The sequence below is a fragment of the Sceloporus undulatus genome, chromosome 1 (genome assembly GCF_019175285.1).
Source record: "Sceloporus undulatus isolate JIND9_A2432 ecotype Alabama chromosome 1, SceUnd_v1.1, whole genome shotgun sequence".
NCBI classification, from domain to species: domain Eukaryota; kingdom Metazoa; phylum Chordata; class Lepidosauria; order Squamata; family Phrynosomatidae; genus Sceloporus; species Sceloporus undulatus.
In genome coordinates this window covers 1,035,663-1,052,160 of record NC_056522.1, presented here as the reverse complement: position 1 = coordinate 1,052,160, position 16,498 = coordinate 1,035,663, and the positions used below count along the sequence as shown (strand labels likewise).

Below are 16,498 nucleotides of genomic sequence, written 5' to 3'. Positions count from 1 at the left end.
TAAATTAGTGTCCAACAGTATAGCACAATGAACCAGAAGGCAGGCACAGACTCTAGAAAGGCGGAGGTGAAGCCGCGTCCCACCACCCACCGCATGAGAAAGTGCCCTCGGAGAGGACGCACAAAGGGGCGGAAGGAGGAGAGCCTCCCACCAAAGGGTGCACCGTAAGTGGATTGCCTTTGCTTCCCACGCCAGGCCTTGGTCGTCCCTCTCCTCAGAGGGGAGACTTTCTCAGGGTGCTTTTTTGGGCAGTTGAGAGCAGGTAGCCCAGACCCAAGCAGCTCCTCACCCAACCACCCTTTCTCCCTCTCCATTCTGGGCATGAGGATAAAACCAGGTGGGCAAAAACCCTGTGGAGAGTAGGATCAGAATGAGACCACAAGCCAGTGAACAAGCCGTAACAAGGAGAGAGTCTGTCACCGGTCCCCTGCTTCGCACTCCCCCTTCCCAAAAAACCTGAAAAGAAGATCTTTCTTTTCTCTTCTGTTTCCTTCTCTCTTTTACTGACCGCCTTTCTTGTGCTGATGGGACTCACCCGCTGTCTCTATCCCCAGTTCCTTGGATGCCATCTATTACCATCGGGAGTTGCTGTGCTACTCCCTGGACAGACTCCGGGTGGACCTGCTGACCATCACATCCCACCATGGCATGCAGGAGGAGCGGGAGGCCCGGCTGGAGAAGCTCTTCCCGGACAAGAACACCCCCCGGCCCCACTGCTTTGTGGGAAAGAGGGTGAGTGGGCAGCTGCCTGAGGATGGCGGTGGCTGGGGCACAGAATGCCTGGTCAGGGAAGTCCTCTGGTGGATAGATATCAGTTGACCATCTCTTGAAGTGGCCAGGAGCTAGAGCCAAAGTTAGGCAGTGCTGGGCTGGTGCTGGTTTCAGAGGGAGCCCACTTGACAAATTGAGATTATTTTCTTTCCCCTCGTATTTTCCTTCTCCCCTCTTTCTTTTTTTCTTTGCTCATTCTGAGAGTGACCCGTTCCCGCTAGCAGGACTGGCCTCCTTTTAATTTCTGTATAGGGCTTTCCCGTTCTGGAGAGTTGTAAAAATAAATCACAGTGCCATAAATAACATAAGTTGTTTTAATGGGTTTTATATCATGAGCTGCCTTGGGTCCCTTTTTTGGGAGATAGAAATAAAATAAATAAAAATAAAAGTAGCTGCAGAAACAACCCTTTGGGGAGCCTTGTCGGGAGCTCTGAAGGACCAAGAACTCTTTCAGGGAAATTTTGAGAGCAGGAGCAGGTCACGGCTACCGTCTCTCTCTCTCTCTGGTTTTCTCCCCCTTCCTTGTGCCCCCCCAGGTCTTCTTTCTCAGCAGCAGAGTCCACCCCGGGGAGACACCCTCGAGCTTCGTCTTCAACGGGTTCCTGGAGTTCATCCTGCGGGAGGATGACCCTCGGGCCCAGATGCTGCGCCGCATGTTTGTCTTCAAGCTCATTCCCATGCTGAACCCGGACGGGGTGGTACGGGGGCACTACCGGTGAGGGCCAGGGCGGGCGCAGCACTCTTGGGCATTTGCAGGCCTTTTCTATTGAGGTGGTCAAGCAAAGGAAGGCCAAGTAGTGCAGTGAGGGACCTTCATCCCAAGGCAACTCCGAGCTCAAGAGGCACCTTCCCTAGGTGGCCTGTCTTTTTCCTCTCTTTGTAGCAGGTCATGCACATCAGGTTGTTCTATGTGGCAGCCTCTGGGAGGGAGATGCCTTGGCCCAGGCTGGCTCCCAATTGCTGTGGATTATTCTCCTCCCCATAGGACAGACGCTCGTGGAGTCAATCTGAATCGCCAGTACTTGAACCCGGATGCTGAGCTTCACCCAGCCGTGTACGGGGCCAAGGCTGTCATGCTGTACCACCACATCCATAGCCGCATCCAGCCTGGCTCCCCTGACTGGCGGGCATATGGCGGACCCCTTGGCATGAAGGCCTCCAATCATTATTCCTCCCGCAATGGCCCTGCCAGTGGGGAGGCCCCTCTTTCGCAGCTGGAGAAAGCCAACAACCGCCGCAACTGTCCCAGAGAGACCTGCACCTCCTCACCGCAGGACTCTGAGGCATCGGACAGCCTGGACCAGGACACCTGGATCCTCTCAGACGAGGCGCCCAGCGAAGAATCTGGGAGCGAAGCAGAGAGCCCTCCTGCCGCAGACGCCATCCCACCTCAGCAGAGTGGTCTGGCTTACTATGTCGACCTCCATGGCCATGCCTCCAAGCGCGGCTGCTTCATGTATGGGAATAACATCTCTGATGAAAACCACCAGGTAAAGAGGAGGAGGAGGAGGGCTGCTGGAGCCTGGGATGATTGCCAAGTGCCACTCTCTGGCCAAACAGGTGCTCTTCCCGGCCTGTCGGGGGATGGGGGCTTTCCCAGGGGTCTAGGCAGGAGAGAATGGGGCACACAATCACCAACTAATGTGTGAATGGAAATGCCCCCAGGACTGAGGCTGTGGCCACATGGCCCTGGCTCTTAATAGTGGGTAGGAAACTCCTGCAGCTCTCTTCAGGGTTTGTAGACCATTCAGCCCTGGCAAAGTCTTTTCTGAATCCACATCTATAGCCGGAGGCTCTCTTCTCTCCTGGCTTAAGGTTCTTCGGCTGGATTTTTCCTTCCCAGCCAGCTGTGCTAAAGTAAAGTCGAGAGTGCTTCCTTCTCTAGAAGCGCAGAGCTGCTCACTTTCTCTCTGTGTGTTTGTCTGTCTCCATGGCTAGTCCCAACTTTTCGGTTTGATTTTTCAGGTTGAGAACATGCTATTCCCAAAGCTCATCTCACTGAACTCTGCTCACTTTGATTTCTCGGGCTGCAACTTCTCCGAGAAGAACATGTATGCCAAAGACAAGCGGGACGGGCAGTCCAAGGAGGGCAGTGGGCGGGTAGCCATCTTCAAGGCCTCAGGCATCATTCACAGGTACGTGCACCCCATGGGATGCTGTCACATCACTGTCCCAGATGCTTGCCCCTTCCCATGCACCCATCTTCCAGGCTGCCTTGGAGCCATTCCAGTTTCTGCTGCATCAAAAGAGGCTGGTTCAATCAGAAGAGGGGCGGGGTGGGTATGGGGTACTGGAGTGACTGTGAAAGCCATCCCTTGCCTTACTCAGGAGGGGACTCTGGCAGGTCCTGTTGTAGCTCTTTGAGTCCTAGAGAGCTCTTCAGAGCCCAGGCATCCCTGTTGGCCACCAGGAGGAGAGCCAACACTGTCATTGTGGCGATGGGGCCGGCACACTTTGGACAGTTTGTGCTCTGGCCCCACATGGTTTGGGCAGGAGGCTAAAGGTGGAGGAGAGCACTAGTTCAGATGCTTGCAGGCTGGTCCTCTGGATTTTTTGTTGTGAGTTCTTCCTCTGTGTCATGGAGCTGGTCTTTTGCCCACTGCTGTATTGACATGGCCCAGACTTTTCTCCCCTTTGTGTTTTCTAGCTATACCCTGGAGTGCAATTACAACACGGGGCGATCCGTCAATACCGTTCCAGCAGCCTGTCACGATAACGGACGGGCGACCCCTCCTCCTCTGCCAACATTCCCCTCCAAATACACCATGGAACTATTTGAGCAGGTATCAGAAGCACCATTCTCTCTTCTTCCTGAGCTCTTTCTCTTTCTCTGTGAGAATGTTAAGAGGCCCATGCCTCCAGATGCTTGTTCAGCAGAAGGCTAGACCTTCATAGAGGGCTTCAAATTTTGGCCATTGCCACGGGGAAGAGAGAACTTCAGGCTGGGGATTTTAATTACAAGTGGACTCACCAGGGCTGCTTTGGTTTCATCCAGGGTGGAGTGCATGCAGCACTTGCAGGCCCACCAGTAGAATTCACGTAGAAAACTGTAGCACTTCTCCCCACCCATGAGAAGACCTCCCTAGAGGACAGCACCTGTGGGGCTTTCGGTCAAGTTCTTAGGTTACTCCTAGGATGGAGGCAGGGTCATGATTTTTGACCCAGTGTCAGACCTTTTCTCAGTGGCTCTCTCCTCAGAGAACTTGGGAAAGCCCTTGGAGGCAGCGGCATCACCAGAAGATTGCCCAAAAGGGTTTTTTTTTAAATGGGGTACTACACTCCATGCAGAGCAGGCGGCTACCTTTTGAGTCCAGTGTGGCCATGACCAAGAGGGAGATGACTGCGAGGGCTGAGCATGCCCCTCACCTTGCTGCAGTGACACCATTCTATGTGCCACAAGTTGAGGGGGTGTGCCCAGCTCTCGGAAGTTCCACCTCTCTGCACCGGGTGACACCCCGGGCAGGCATGCCACTGCTTGGAGGCAAGTCTTCTGCTGTGGAGAACTTAAAAGTTTTGCCTTCCCTGCTGTGCTTCTCCATGCTCATCAGAACACCCAGTTGCCTGCCTGGGATTCTGCTCTTCCTTGGATGCAAAGGACTTGCATTTCTTTAGAGGCATGAGGACTGCAGTCTCTGCCAGGCAGGATGAACTCCAAGGTGGCTTTCCCACATGCAGCTCTGCAGAGATACATTCCTCTGAGAGCAGTTGGTACTTTATAAACCTCCTGTTTGGGGGACTCTCTCAACCTCCGGTGAGCCACATTTATAGGGCTTTGGACTGGGCTGGGCATCTTGCTTCAGCACCTCAGTCTTTCCCAACCATTTCTTCTGGACAGAACATAAAGAGAACTGCTTACAGTTCTTCACTTGTGGCTCTCCATCCTCAGAGAGACAAGCACAGCTGGTGGCTCAGGTGGCCTCCTCCAAGTCTGAGAAGCACAAACACCTTCTCTAGGCACCCTGCCAGTTAGTGGGGCCCAGAGCCAAAGCCGGCCTAACAGCCCTTTTCTTCCCCTCCCAGCGACTTTAATGGTGTACTTTTCTTAGAAAGACTTCTATAGCAGCCCAGGGACATGAGACTGGTGCACCTTCATAGAGTGGCCCTGGATGAGAAGCAGTGTCTCAGTTATTCAGAGAACTTCTCCTGCTGCCCTGGTTGGGTCTCCTGAGAATGTTCCCTTCCTTGAGCTTCACAAGCCTGGCTGCTGCAGTGTGGGTCACACATGCCTTAGCCCCATTTTGGGAAAACCCCTTGGCCAGGCCAGGTCGCTGGAGTATCCAGAAGCTGCCAACCCCTCTTCCCCCTCCCTTGCCACAGGTGGGCCGGGCCTTGGCCATCGCTGCGCTGGACATGGCAGAGAGCAACCCTTGGCCTCGGATTGTCCTCTCCGAACACAGTTGCCTTAGCAACCTGCGCGCCTGGATGCTGAAGCACGTCCGGAGCTCGAGGGGAGTGGTTGGCTGCACCCGGCGGAAGGGCGCCAGAACCCCACCCAAGGGGGCCAAGTATGTGGCTGGTCAAGGGTCTCATGGGGAGGGTCGAGGGGCCAGGCCATGGGGCTTTCCCCGAGTTGTTTCTGGACCTTGGCGCTCTTGTTGGAAGGTGGATTGTGTGGTTGTCTCACAAGCCGTGGGAGAGCTGTTCCTCCATGGAGGGAGTGTTTTTTCTAGGCACTCCACTTGGCTTCCCTGTAAGCATAACTGGAAGGCTTTGCAGAAGGTTAGAACCACCTCCTGGCCTAGCATGCCTCTAGCCAGCTCCCCTCTCCCTCTTACCTCCCTGGTATGTTGTGGCACAGATTCTTAGGCCAGCCTGCCATCTTCAAGGCCTTGAAAGAATGATGCAGAAAGGCTAGGACAGGAATTGGTTTTCCAGGCTCAGATGGGCCGTTATTGGATTTCCACACACAAACCTAGTCATTCAAATTGGATTTCAGATAGGAGAGCCCAGGAAGAGTTCTAGTGGTGCTCTGGTATGGGTGGGTTTTGTTTGGAGGGGGGATGAATTAGGGAGGGCCTGGATGCTAGTCCCTCACTCCACAATTCCTAGCAAACAGCCTGGGAGCATTATGGTAGTGTCAGCATATATGACTGTACCCTTCTGTGCCCTGAGAATATATGGGCAGACCCTGCCCTGAGGGACTACAGTCCAAGGAGGAGAAGAATAGGCATTCAGTTCCACAAAACCTTGTCTATTTTCATGAAGGAATGTGCTAGGTCATAGGTTAAATACAGAGGTAGGGTGCCCATATCCAGGAGGTTTGAGAAGCCCTCCTGCTTCAGGACACCCCCCCCCCCCATTTTCCTTCACCATCTTCCTTCCCTCCATCTCAGCGGTGTCTCAGCCTCCATCTCTGAGAACTCGCTCTACCGGGCCAGGAGCTTCAGCAACGGGAGCAGCAGCAACCAGCAGGCTTCCCCTCAGGTCAAGGCCTCGCCCAGCTTCACCTTCACCTGCTCCCACCCCACTGTCCCGCTGGGCAGCACGAGCCAAAACTCCCAGAAAGGGGCCTCGAGGGTCCTGACACTCGTCCGAGGTAAGCTTACCAGCGGGACATTGCTGGGAGTGGTCCGGTGGATCGTGGAGTGGATTTGCTCCTGGAAGTGGCAGTTTTGAACCAACACTGTGCCTTTCTTTCTCTCCTTCCCACTTTCTCTTTCCCTCTCTCTCTTTTGGTGAAATAAAGAGCTCCACAGTAGAGCCCAAGCATCTTGTGGAAGCTGCCCCTCAGGCAGCCTGAGCCCCCCGCCCTGCTCTCTGAACCAAGGGATGCCCTGGGCTCCAGGGGGCCTGTGCAGTCCTTGTGGAGAGTGCTGGGCAGAGGCCTCTGCGGCTCCCACCGCTCAGGAATCGGCAGGTGAGCCGCAGCCCATGCCTCATGAGAAAACTGACCCTGCAGAGTAGGAGGAGCGGGAGGGATTTCACTAGGAGTGGGCAGCCTGCTTTGGAATGGGGGCTTGTTTCCAAATTACTGACAGGGCCTCAGTTGGGCTGGACTCCCTCTGGCTGCCTCTTGCCCCTCTCTCCCTCTGGGGAGCTTCTGGGCTGTCTTTCTGTTTGCTTCTATGGTATCTCCACAAGAGTCTTCTGAGGCTGGCTCAGCAAATAGTGTATACCTTGACTCATTGAACAAAGAGCTGAACCCGAGTCCTAATCCCTCCCCTAAATGGGTTCTAGGTATTCTGGGGCCCACCTTGTGCCTGGGGGGCATCGGTGGTTCCTCTTCCTTCAACTTGCCTACTTCCAAAAGCAGCTAACAGGCAAGGAGATTACAACGGTGCTCATAGCAATTTCCTTTTGGAATGATAAGCTCTCTCCCATTCATATGGTAGCCTCAACCCTAGGATGGAAACATACCGGGGCCTATTTGGGAGCTGCCTCCCCATCAGGCCACTTGTCTGTGTAGCCCAGGGCAGACTGGGAGTGGTTCTACAGGGTCTCAGACCAAGTAGCTGTGTGTGGAGAAAGGCAAGAGGATAGAGAGAGCTCTGACAGGTAGGGCAGGGCTAATGCCTCGCCTCTTTTGGCTGTTGCCAGAGGATTATGGACATGGAAGGGGCTGAAAGATTTGAGGCAGGGGCTGATACATGGTGGCTAGGGTTCTGCTCGTTGTTGTTATTGTGTGCCGTCCTTTCTGATTTACTGCCACCTAAGGTGAACCTATCATGGCGTTTTCTTGGCGAATATGTCCAGAGGAGGCTTTCTCTTGCCTTTCTCTGAAGACGACTTGGCTAATGTCACCCGGGGTTCCCATGGCTGAGCAAGGATGCAAACCCTGCTCTCTCATTGTCCAACACTCAGGCCACTAAACCAATCTAGCTGTCACATATAAACACAGCCTCAAATCCACATCAGCCCCAGTAGGCTGCTATTTTTGCCCTCCTCATTCCTTCTGGAAGGTTCAGTTATGCTAGTTAGCCAGCCCTGGCTGCTAGACAGGCTTTGTATGTGCATGTGCTCCAGACAAGCGATGCAATCGCCATCCCTCCTCAAAATCCCAAAAGTATTGACTGCTGGAGAACATTTCCTCCAGCAGCTAAGGTGGGCTCCTTTGCAGGCCAGGTCTGGGAAGGGAGTGGGAAGAGAGGCGACGCACTCCCTCTCAGGTTGGGCCTGCTTGTTCCCCCTCCCCTCAGAGCCTCGGGTTCAGGAGAAGCGGCGCCATCAGCACCAGACCTTGCTGCAGGTAGCTGTGAACAGCCTCCAGGCCCCGTCTACAGTCCCTTCCTCTGCCAGGATGACCTCTCACCTCCAGCTGCCTCCTGGCCTGGGCACCTGCTCCCTCCACGTAACAGGTGTGTACCCTGGGGGCTTTCTTTCTCCTGGCCACAGGGACTTGTGTGTCTCCTTCCTGGTGTGGGCAAATGCCAACAGGGAAGTGGGTAGGCAGCTGTTTTCTATCAAAAGGAGAAGAAATTGAAAACCTCCATTAAACCAGGTGTGAAGGAGAGATGGAGCCTCATGGCTGTTATTGTTCTGAGACTGTGTCTCCTTCCCATCTTGTTCTCGGTTGCCAATGATGCTGCTTGGAAGACCAAGGCCTCTGCAAGTGGCAGCTTGTAACCCCCACAGAGTCCCACATCTAGGCCCCTTGGAGGTCACCCTCAAACATTCCTCTTTTCCTTGTTAAAAGGACAAGGACAATGTTAAAAATTGTATTGATCTTAGTTTGGATCCTAAACTAGGAGAAAGGTGGCAGATAAAATCAAATAAAAACAGGGTTTAGGCACCTAAAAGGGATTTATTTCTGTATCATTTTTTATCGACTTCTGTTGGCTTCTTCAGCTCACTTCCTTGGACCCTCTCTTCTCCTTGGCCACAGTCTGCCTCTTCTGCATGATGGGCTGGACTACCTCTTCCATGGAAACTAGTGCTCCTGCTTGGGAGCTGTCAGTTGATTCTTATGCCATCTGTACTGGAGTTGAGGCACACACCGCTGTTTGCAGCAGCCTGCCTGCCAGCAAGAGATCTCAGTCAGAGCAGGTTTCTGACCTTACCCCACTATCTCTTTTCTTGCAAGCAAATTGGAACTAGCATTTTAGCAACAATCTATACCAACCTTTCTTAACCACCCTGCTATGTTAAGACTATAACTCCCATCATCCCCAGCCTTCAGGGTGGCTGGCCCATCCTATCTGTGGCACATTCCCAGCATGATCCTGGGAGCAGCAGTGAAAGCCTGTGCTGTGCAGCCAGGGAGTCCTCAAAAAGGCTGCCAGGTAGCTGGCCCAATGGGTGTGTGTGTGGGGGGCGGGGAGCACTTAACTTGCACAGTGCTTAGATGCTTTCCAGGCTGAAAGCCAATCCTTCAGGGGTTCTGCATCCTGCCTCTGTTGCCTGCCTGCTTCTGTCCCAGACTCCCTTTTAAGAGTTCAAACCATTCTTGCCACTCAAACATTTAAAATCCTTCCAACACACAGTAGCTCTCACCTCCGGGTGTGTCCTTCAGGTCACTGCAGGATTTTTAAAAGCCCCCCCCCCCCCCCGCCATGTCTATGCTGTCTCTAAGGTGCATGGAGGCCATTTTAGGCCCAGGAGGAGGTATTTTTCTAAAATAGGAAATGTTTCCAGCCAGCACACTCCATAATATAAGGACAGGAGAGAGAACACACTTTGCTTGTAGAGACCTGTGAAAGCCTTCTGTTTTGAAAGCGGTGTGGATTTCCCTCTTTGTGCCAAGGGAAAGAGAGAGCGGCAACACTCATTCCTCCTTCTCACATGGAAAGCGGAGCAGAGTTTCAGGGGGGCTCTTCTGAGAACCAAGGAAGTGGCTCTTTCTGCTTTGATACCTGTTAATGAACTTTCTCTGGAAGCTAAGGCAACTAGACTAAGGCTGCTGTACTGTGGCCATATGAGAAGGCATGACTCACTGGTGAAAACAATAATGCTAGGAAAGGTGGAGGGAAGCAGAAAGAGGAAGGCCACATGCTAGCTAGATGGATGGACTCTAAAAGAGGTCATGGGCAGGAATTTGCAGGAACAGAGCAGTGGAGGACAGGGAGTCTGGGCGATGTCTCATCCACAGGGTCACCATGGGTTGACATTGACTCAAGGGTGGGCAACAACAACAACAAAATGAGCAATCTTGATCTGTGGAGCTGGACTGTTAGGGTTCCTTGGAAGACCCAAATGGTGGGCAAAGGGCATTCCTGAAGGGATGGTAGGGATGTGAGGCGCTTTTGTGGACTGTGAGTATCTCTGCTGCAGCAGGCTGTCCGCCAGACCTCAATGGAAGCAGCGGCCATGGGTGGCCCATGCAGCCTGTGGTCCCCCCCCCCCGGCACTGACCTCCCCTTTCTCCTTGCTCCTGCAGGGCCTGTCTGCAGCAGCCTACTTACCAAGGCTAGCCCTGCCTTCCATGGACTGCAGGAGGCAGAGCATCCCCACGAGGAGTTTAAGACCCCTCCGCCTTGTGGCTTAGCCCTGCTGCAGGTAAAGGGCAGCCATTAAAACAGGGGCAGGGGAGAGGAGGGGGCTGGAAGCTGCAGGAGGCAGCCATTTCCCAGGACCTGCTGGAACAGGCTTTCCCAGATTTTAAGAGGGCCCTTTGCCTGCCACCTTCTTGACCCTCAGCCAGCAAAAAGCAACATGGACTCCCTCAGCACCACTTGCACACTCCACCCACCCCACAATTGCAATCTTGCAACTCAGGCAACCCTGGCGCTACATCACAGGGGGCTTTGTCTGGAGCCTCTGTCCCAGCTGGTTTCTCTTCCTCCCTGCAGAACATTTCCAGGAGGCTAAATAGTGAGAAGCTATCAGAGAATCCCAGGTAAAGTGAAGTGCTAACCTTGTTTCTGCCAGGAGGTGGGGGTGGGATGGAAAGCAGCGCTCCATGCTCTGTGTCAGCTGCACACACATGTTTGCTGGGACAGCAGCTCAGTATCTTGCAAGGCTTCCACAGTTAGCTGGCAAACCTGCAGCCCTGAGCTCTTTCACTCTCCTTCCCTTCCCTCCATGCCACTGACAGCCTGGAGGTGCTGATGCCTCGGCCCAGCCGGATCCCCATCCGCAGGAGACCAGCAGGCCAGTCCCAGCACTTGCTGCAGCTTGACAGCTGCAGGGATGACTCTGCCCTCAAGGTGTGGAACTACACCGCTGCCTCACAGTTGCCAGTTCAGAGTTCCCTGCCAGGTAGGCTCTTGCTGTGGCATTCAGCCCCTACCCTCATCCTCCTCCCAATGCCTAAGGCCTATTGGGCTAGCCATGGTGGTGGTCCTCAGCAGTGAATGCAGCGCCCTTCGTCTCTCTCTTTCTCTCTTTCCCCACTCCCTGCAGAGTTCCCGCTGGACGTGCCCAATCTGGCCATAACAGGGCAGCGGGAGGAGCCGCTTTTTCTCTGCAACCCTCCCAAGGTTTTGCTGGACGAGGTACGGGGCACGGGGAACTCTGCTAAATCAGCCACTGCCGGCAGTGCCCTTTCCTGCCACCGCTGCCCTCCTCCCCTCGAGCCCCTCACCTGTAGGCAGAAGAAGAAGAAGAGGAAGAAGCCCCAGCAGCACCCTCAGCGTGGGATTGGCAGTGGCCACCCTCCCTCTTGAAGCCGGGGGCAGCCACCCATCGGCTGCTCCCCTGAGCCCCCTCTCTCTGTTGCAGCATCTCCCGGGGCGAGCAGATTCCCCCCAACTCACCTACCACAAGATCCTCTCCTTCTGCACTGAGGCCTGACTGGCCAGAGATGCTGCGGCCAGCCTCTTCCATCGCCTCAGTAGCCGCCGCCACTGCTGCCACCACCATCGCCCCAGAGCAGGCCAGGCAGGAGCCTGCTCCAACTCTCCTCACAGTGTGGAAGAGACCCCCTGGGATCCCCTGCCTTTCTGCCTCTGTGCAATGCCCCACTCAGCCCTCACCCCATCGCTGCCCTGCTTCTGCCCCCTGTTCCTGTTTCCGCCCCCCTCAACCCTCTCCCCGTCCCCAGCCGTGCCCCTTCAAACCAAAGCTGCTTTTTGGGACACAGCAGCCCACGATTCTGGCTCTGAGCCACTTCCCCCAATATAAGTGTCCCAGACCACCTTCGACTTGCAGGTCGCTGCAGAAGACACCAAAAGCCTAAATGGGGAGCAGGGCCCCCTCCCAGCAGCCCTGTTCTCTCTCTCTTTTTCTCTGCTACGAGTTCTGCCTCAAGGATCCGACAGCTGCCTTCCTTTCTCCCCTGAAAGGTTCTGCCTGAGATTTGGGAAGGAGGCACCACCTCTCCTTGGCAGCCTGCATCTCAACCAGCAGCCTTGGGAAGCGGGGCTTGTTTGTGGCTGGTGGGGCTGGGGGGGGGGTCTCTTGGAAAAGCTGGTTCACAGCAAAGCGAGGCTTCCTGACCCCAGCCCCCTTTTCCCCTCCCAGGACCTTTTCTGCAGCTGTACATAGTTGGTTACTGGGCTGGAGACTTATTTTTGAAATGAGATTGTCTTGTAAAACGTTTGTATTAATAAATTTTGTTTGGCAAAAAAAAAAAGGCAAATGTTGCTCATCATGTCTGCTAAAGGCGGGCAGCAGAGAGGGGGACAGGGGGACGCAGCACAAACACCACAAGGCTCAGGCAGTGGGAGGCATGGAGGGGGGGACCCTCCATCCATTTAATGTGATCTAGCCAGACTGCTCCTGCAAGAGGCTGAGGCTTGGTGCATCACGGTGCAGGTGGCGGCGGGGCTTTGCTCTGCCAAAGAAAGTGGGGAAAGAACTGAATTGGGACCCAGTTGGGGACACAATGTGCCCAAACCCCTCCCCTGACCCCAACTGGCAACCCAAGCGGTACCTTTCCAGCGTGGCATCGCCTGGGACGGTGCGGCTCAATGCTGGGTCATTCCTGCTTCTTGGGGTTGTTGACAGCTACGTAGTGATAGAGGACGACAAGCAAGAAAAGCGACACTCCCAGCATGTTGGCAAAGATGGCCAGTTGCACGTCGGTCACCATTCTGCAGAAGGGTCCAAAGAGAGAGCTACGTTAATGGCTGCTTCAGAGTAATGCGACCCAAAGTAATCCAGCAGCAACCTGGAAGACCAAGAGCCACAACACACCACAGAAATAATCCAGTATGAGACTGCTTTAACTGCCCTGGCTCAGGGAACTATAGTTTGTTGTGGCAGCAGAGCTTTCTGACAGAGAAGGCTACATGTTTCACAAAACTACAGTTCCCAGAATTTTCTAGCATCAGTCCAGGTCAGTTAAAGTGGTCTCAAACTGGGTTATTTCTGCTGTGTGCTTGGGACCTAACTGGGAAAAGAAGCATGGCCAGCATAAGCTTCGGTTAAGTCTTGCCTACTTATTTATTTACATCTCACTTGTTTTCTATTATCAGGCCTGAAGTGGCTTAAAATAGAAGTTAAAATAGCAAGATAATACAGTAGGCCCTCCATATCTGCAGAATTTTTATACAGAGATTCAAGCATCCACAACTTGAAAATATTCTAATACATAAACTCCCCACACAGATTATCTAGATGGGTTTGATTTTTTGAGGGTCAGCAAAATTAAGTCAGCGTCTCATCATCCAGAAAACACTGTTCTAAAATCTGAATATTAAATGAAAACTGGATAGTGGAAACAGAAAAGAACATTCCCTAAAAACAAGCATGGACATTCTTAGCATGGATATAAACATCACCATTTTACTATCCATTGCATTTAATGGAGCTTGAACATCCATGGATTTTGATATCTATTGGGGGGTGGTGGTTCCTGGGACCAAATCCCAGCGGATGCCAAGGGTCCATTGTATATCACTGGTAGACAGGCATACACTGCCCAAGGATCTGACACAGTGCAAGTGTGGTGCCCAGAAGTGTGGAGGTGTCTCCTTCTTTGGAGGTCTTTAAACAGAGGCTGGGTGGCCATCTGGCTCTGATGGTGTCTCCTTGCGTGGAAGAATGGAGATGGAGTGGATCAGGGCCACTGGGATCTCTTCCAATTCCATAAGGCAGCTTCTCGTCTCTCTGTGTAGAAGGCCTCAGGTTTATTCCCCACCAGCATCTCCAGCAATTAGAATCATAAAATCATGGAGTCAGAAGAGACCCAAAGAAGGGTCCCCTTCTGCCATGCAGGAACTCTCAATCACAGCATCCCTGACAGATGGCCTTCCAGCCTCTGTTTGAAAACCTCCAAAGAAGGAGACTCCATCACTCTCTGAGGAACTGCTGAACAGCCCTTAGAAAGTTCAGAAAGTTCCTCGTAATGTTGAGGTGGAATCTCTTTTCCCATAGTTTGCATCCATTGCTCTATTGCGTCCTATTCTCTGGCGCAGCAGAAAACAAGCTTGCTCCATCCTCAATATAACATCCCTTCAAGTATTTAAACAGGGCTATCATATCACCTCTTAACCTTCTTTTCTCCAGGTTAAACATCACCAGCTCCCTAAGTCTTTCCTCAGAGGGCTTTATGGTTTCCAGGCCCTTCACCATTTGAGTGAAGAACCCTGCTTCAAATCCCAGAGAGAACAACTGCTGCTAACCAAAGCTAACACTACAAGGCTAGATGGATACCAAAGACTTACTACTCAGTACAGAAGGGCAGCTTCCATCTTTGCAAACCTCCTCTCCTGTACCACACGTTCCCTTTTGCCAGCCAACCATATAAGGGTCTCCATTTTACTGTCCATTGTATTTAATGGGAATTCAACATCCATGGATTTTGGAACCCACAGGGGTCCTGGGACCAAACCCTGGCGGATACCAAGGGGGCACTATAGTAGTACTGTAGTAGTAGTAGTAGTAGTAGTAATAGTAATACTCCATTGTATTTAATGGGACTGGATGGCCATCTGTCTGGGATGCTTTGTGATTTCCTGCATGGCAGGGGGTTGGACTGGATGGCTCTTGTGGTCTCTTCCAACCTCAATGATACTATGATTTTATTATGATTGCCTTGACTGAGTGTCTTCACCTGCAAGGTGGTCTCCATGAATGAGAGGCCTCCAAGACACCCCATTGTCAGCAGCCCTACCCAGGTCTTGCAAACTCAGGGCACTTGCCATGCCTTCCAAGGAGAGACTTAGGGAGCTGGGGGTATTTAGCATGTGGAAGAGAAAGTTAAGGGGTGATATGAAAGCCCTGTTTAAATATTTGAAGGGATGCCATATTGAGGAGGGAGCAAGCTTGTTTTCTGCTGCTCCAGAAACAGGACCCAATGGAGCAATGGATGCAAGCTGCAGGAAAAGAGATTCCACCAAAACATTAGGAGGAACTTCCTGAGAGTAAGGGCTGTTTGACAGTGGAACCCACTTCCTCGGAGTGCGGTGGAGTCTCCTTCTTTGGAGGTCTTTAAGCAGAGGATGGATGCTTTGATTGAGAGTTCTCGCATGGCAGAAGGGGGTTGGACTGATCAGGGCCCTTGTGGGTCTCTCCCAACTCTATGGTTCAATAGTGACTTCCACTGCCTGGTGGTCTCCATTGTTTCCTACTGCCTTTGCCTTTACCAAGCTTTATCGCCACATGCCAGATGGATTTTTAAGGATGGACTCTCATTAAGGAGGTCCTGGCTATGAATCTGCAGGCCCCAAGCAAAGCAGTAGAGGAAGGAAGGGAGCCTTGGAGCCATTTCCTCCACAGGGCTGCCAGGAGTTGAGGCCGATCCGAAGGTGGTTAAAAGCAACAAAACCGCCCTTTCCAGTGAGTCATGCTGTCCAGGGCCACTGCCTCACAGCAGAATTAATGCAGCTAGACACCGCTCTAGCTGCCGTGGATCCATGCTAGGGAATTCTGGGAATTGCATTTTGTCATAGCCCCAGAGCTCTCTGACAGAGAAGGCCAAGCATTTCACCAAACTACAAATCCCAGGATTCCATAGCATGGAGCCAAGGCAGCTAAAGCGGAGTCAGACTGCATTAATTCTGCAGTGAAGATGCAGACTGAGATGCTGGGCCCTTTTGCCCCTGAAAAAACAGGTTCAGCGCTTTGGAGGGCTCCTTTACTGATCAGACTAAAACCCAGAGCAGGTTCACCACCATCCGCTGCCACTGAGACGGATAAGAGAATGGCTGGGGGCTTGAAAAGTTCATGTTAAATCCCTTCAGGAGCATTTAAAAGAGGTAAAAGTTTGCAATTTACACTAATACATATAACCCAGTTCGTACTCCTGGAGCCTGAGTCCTGTGTCTGGGTCCCAATTACACTCATCCTTCCACATTTGTGAATTTGATTATTCACGGATTTAATTAATATGTTCTCTCTAGGAATCTCTAGGTCCTCCAGTGCAACTCTATGGTCAACTTTCACTAAAAGTTGCACTGAAAAACCTAGAGATTCCTAGAGAGAACACTCTCCTAGGCCTTTGTAGCTCCTCCAGCGCAGTTCTATGGCCAGTGTCTGTCGGACGTTGACCACAGAGTGGCCCTGGAGGACCTAGAGATTCCTAGAGAGAACACTCTCCTAGGGCTTTGTAGCTCCTCCATCGCAGTTCTATGGTCAGTGTCTGTCGGACGTTGGCCACAGAGTGGCCCTGGAGGACCTAGAGATTCCTAGAGAGAACACTCTCCTAGGCCTTTGTAGCTCCTCCATCGCAGTTCTATGGTCAGTGTCTGTCGGACGTTGACCACAGAGTTGCCCTGGAGGACCTAGAGATTCCTAGAGAGGACACTTTACTAGGCCTTTGTAGCTGCTCCATTGCAGTTCTATGGCCAGTGTCTGTCGGACGTTGGCCACAGAGTTGCCCTGGCCCTGGAGGACCTAGAGATTCCTAGAAGACGGACACTTTACTAGGCCTTTGTAGCTGCTCCTCCATTCGCCCTATTCTATGGCC

At 52.8% G+C, this 16,498-nt stretch overlaps 2 protein-coding genes across 7 annotated transcripts in view; one reads left to right on the top strand and one right to left on the bottom strand.

The window, feature by feature from the left end:
- LOC121931781 (cytosolic carboxypeptidase-like protein 5) lies at positions 1-12,213 on the top strand. 5 transcript variants are annotated; one of them, XM_042469803.1, is made up of 15 exons: positions 1-164; positions 555-732; positions 1,308-1,486; positions 1,757-2,261; positions 2,737-2,906; positions 3,419-3,554; positions 5,089-5,276; positions 6,105-6,307; positions 6,458-6,628; positions 7,908-8,066; positions 10,085-10,203; positions 10,497-10,543; positions 10,742-10,905; positions 11,050-11,141; positions 11,368-12,213. In XM_042469803.1, exons 1-15 carry the CDS (start codon positions 28-30, stop codon positions 11,437-11,439), a joined length of 2,520 nt encoding a protein of 839 aa, XP_042325737.1. In that variant the 5' UTR covers positions 1-27; the 3' UTR covers positions 11,440-12,213. The 5 variants fall into 5 exon arrangements, with proteins under 5 accessions (XP_042325737.1, XP_042325755.1, XP_042325729.1 ...); XM_042469821.1 differs by lacking the exon at positions 6,458-6,628; XM_042469795.1 differs by having other exon boundaries at positions 11,050-12,213.
- Positions 12,214-12,305: 92 nt separating this feature from the next.
- Positions 12,306-16,498, bottom strand: part of OST4 (oligosaccharyltransferase complex subunit 4, non-catalytic) — a 4,895-nt gene continuing 702 nt past the window's right edge. Inside the window, exons 2-3 of one of the 2 annotated variants that reach the window (XM_042469850.1) lie at positions 12,521-12,680; positions 12,306-12,445 (exon numbers count right to left, since the gene is read on the bottom strand). In XM_042469850.1, coding sequence (XP_042325784.1) covers positions 12,566-12,679 — 114 coding nt within the window. In that variant the 5' untranslated portion in view covers position 12,680 and the 3' untranslated portion in view covers positions 12,306-12,445; positions 12,521-12,565. The remainder of the gene's footprint in view (positions 12,446-12,520; positions 12,681-16,498) is intronic. The other variant, XM_042469841.1, reaches the window with a different exon arrangement.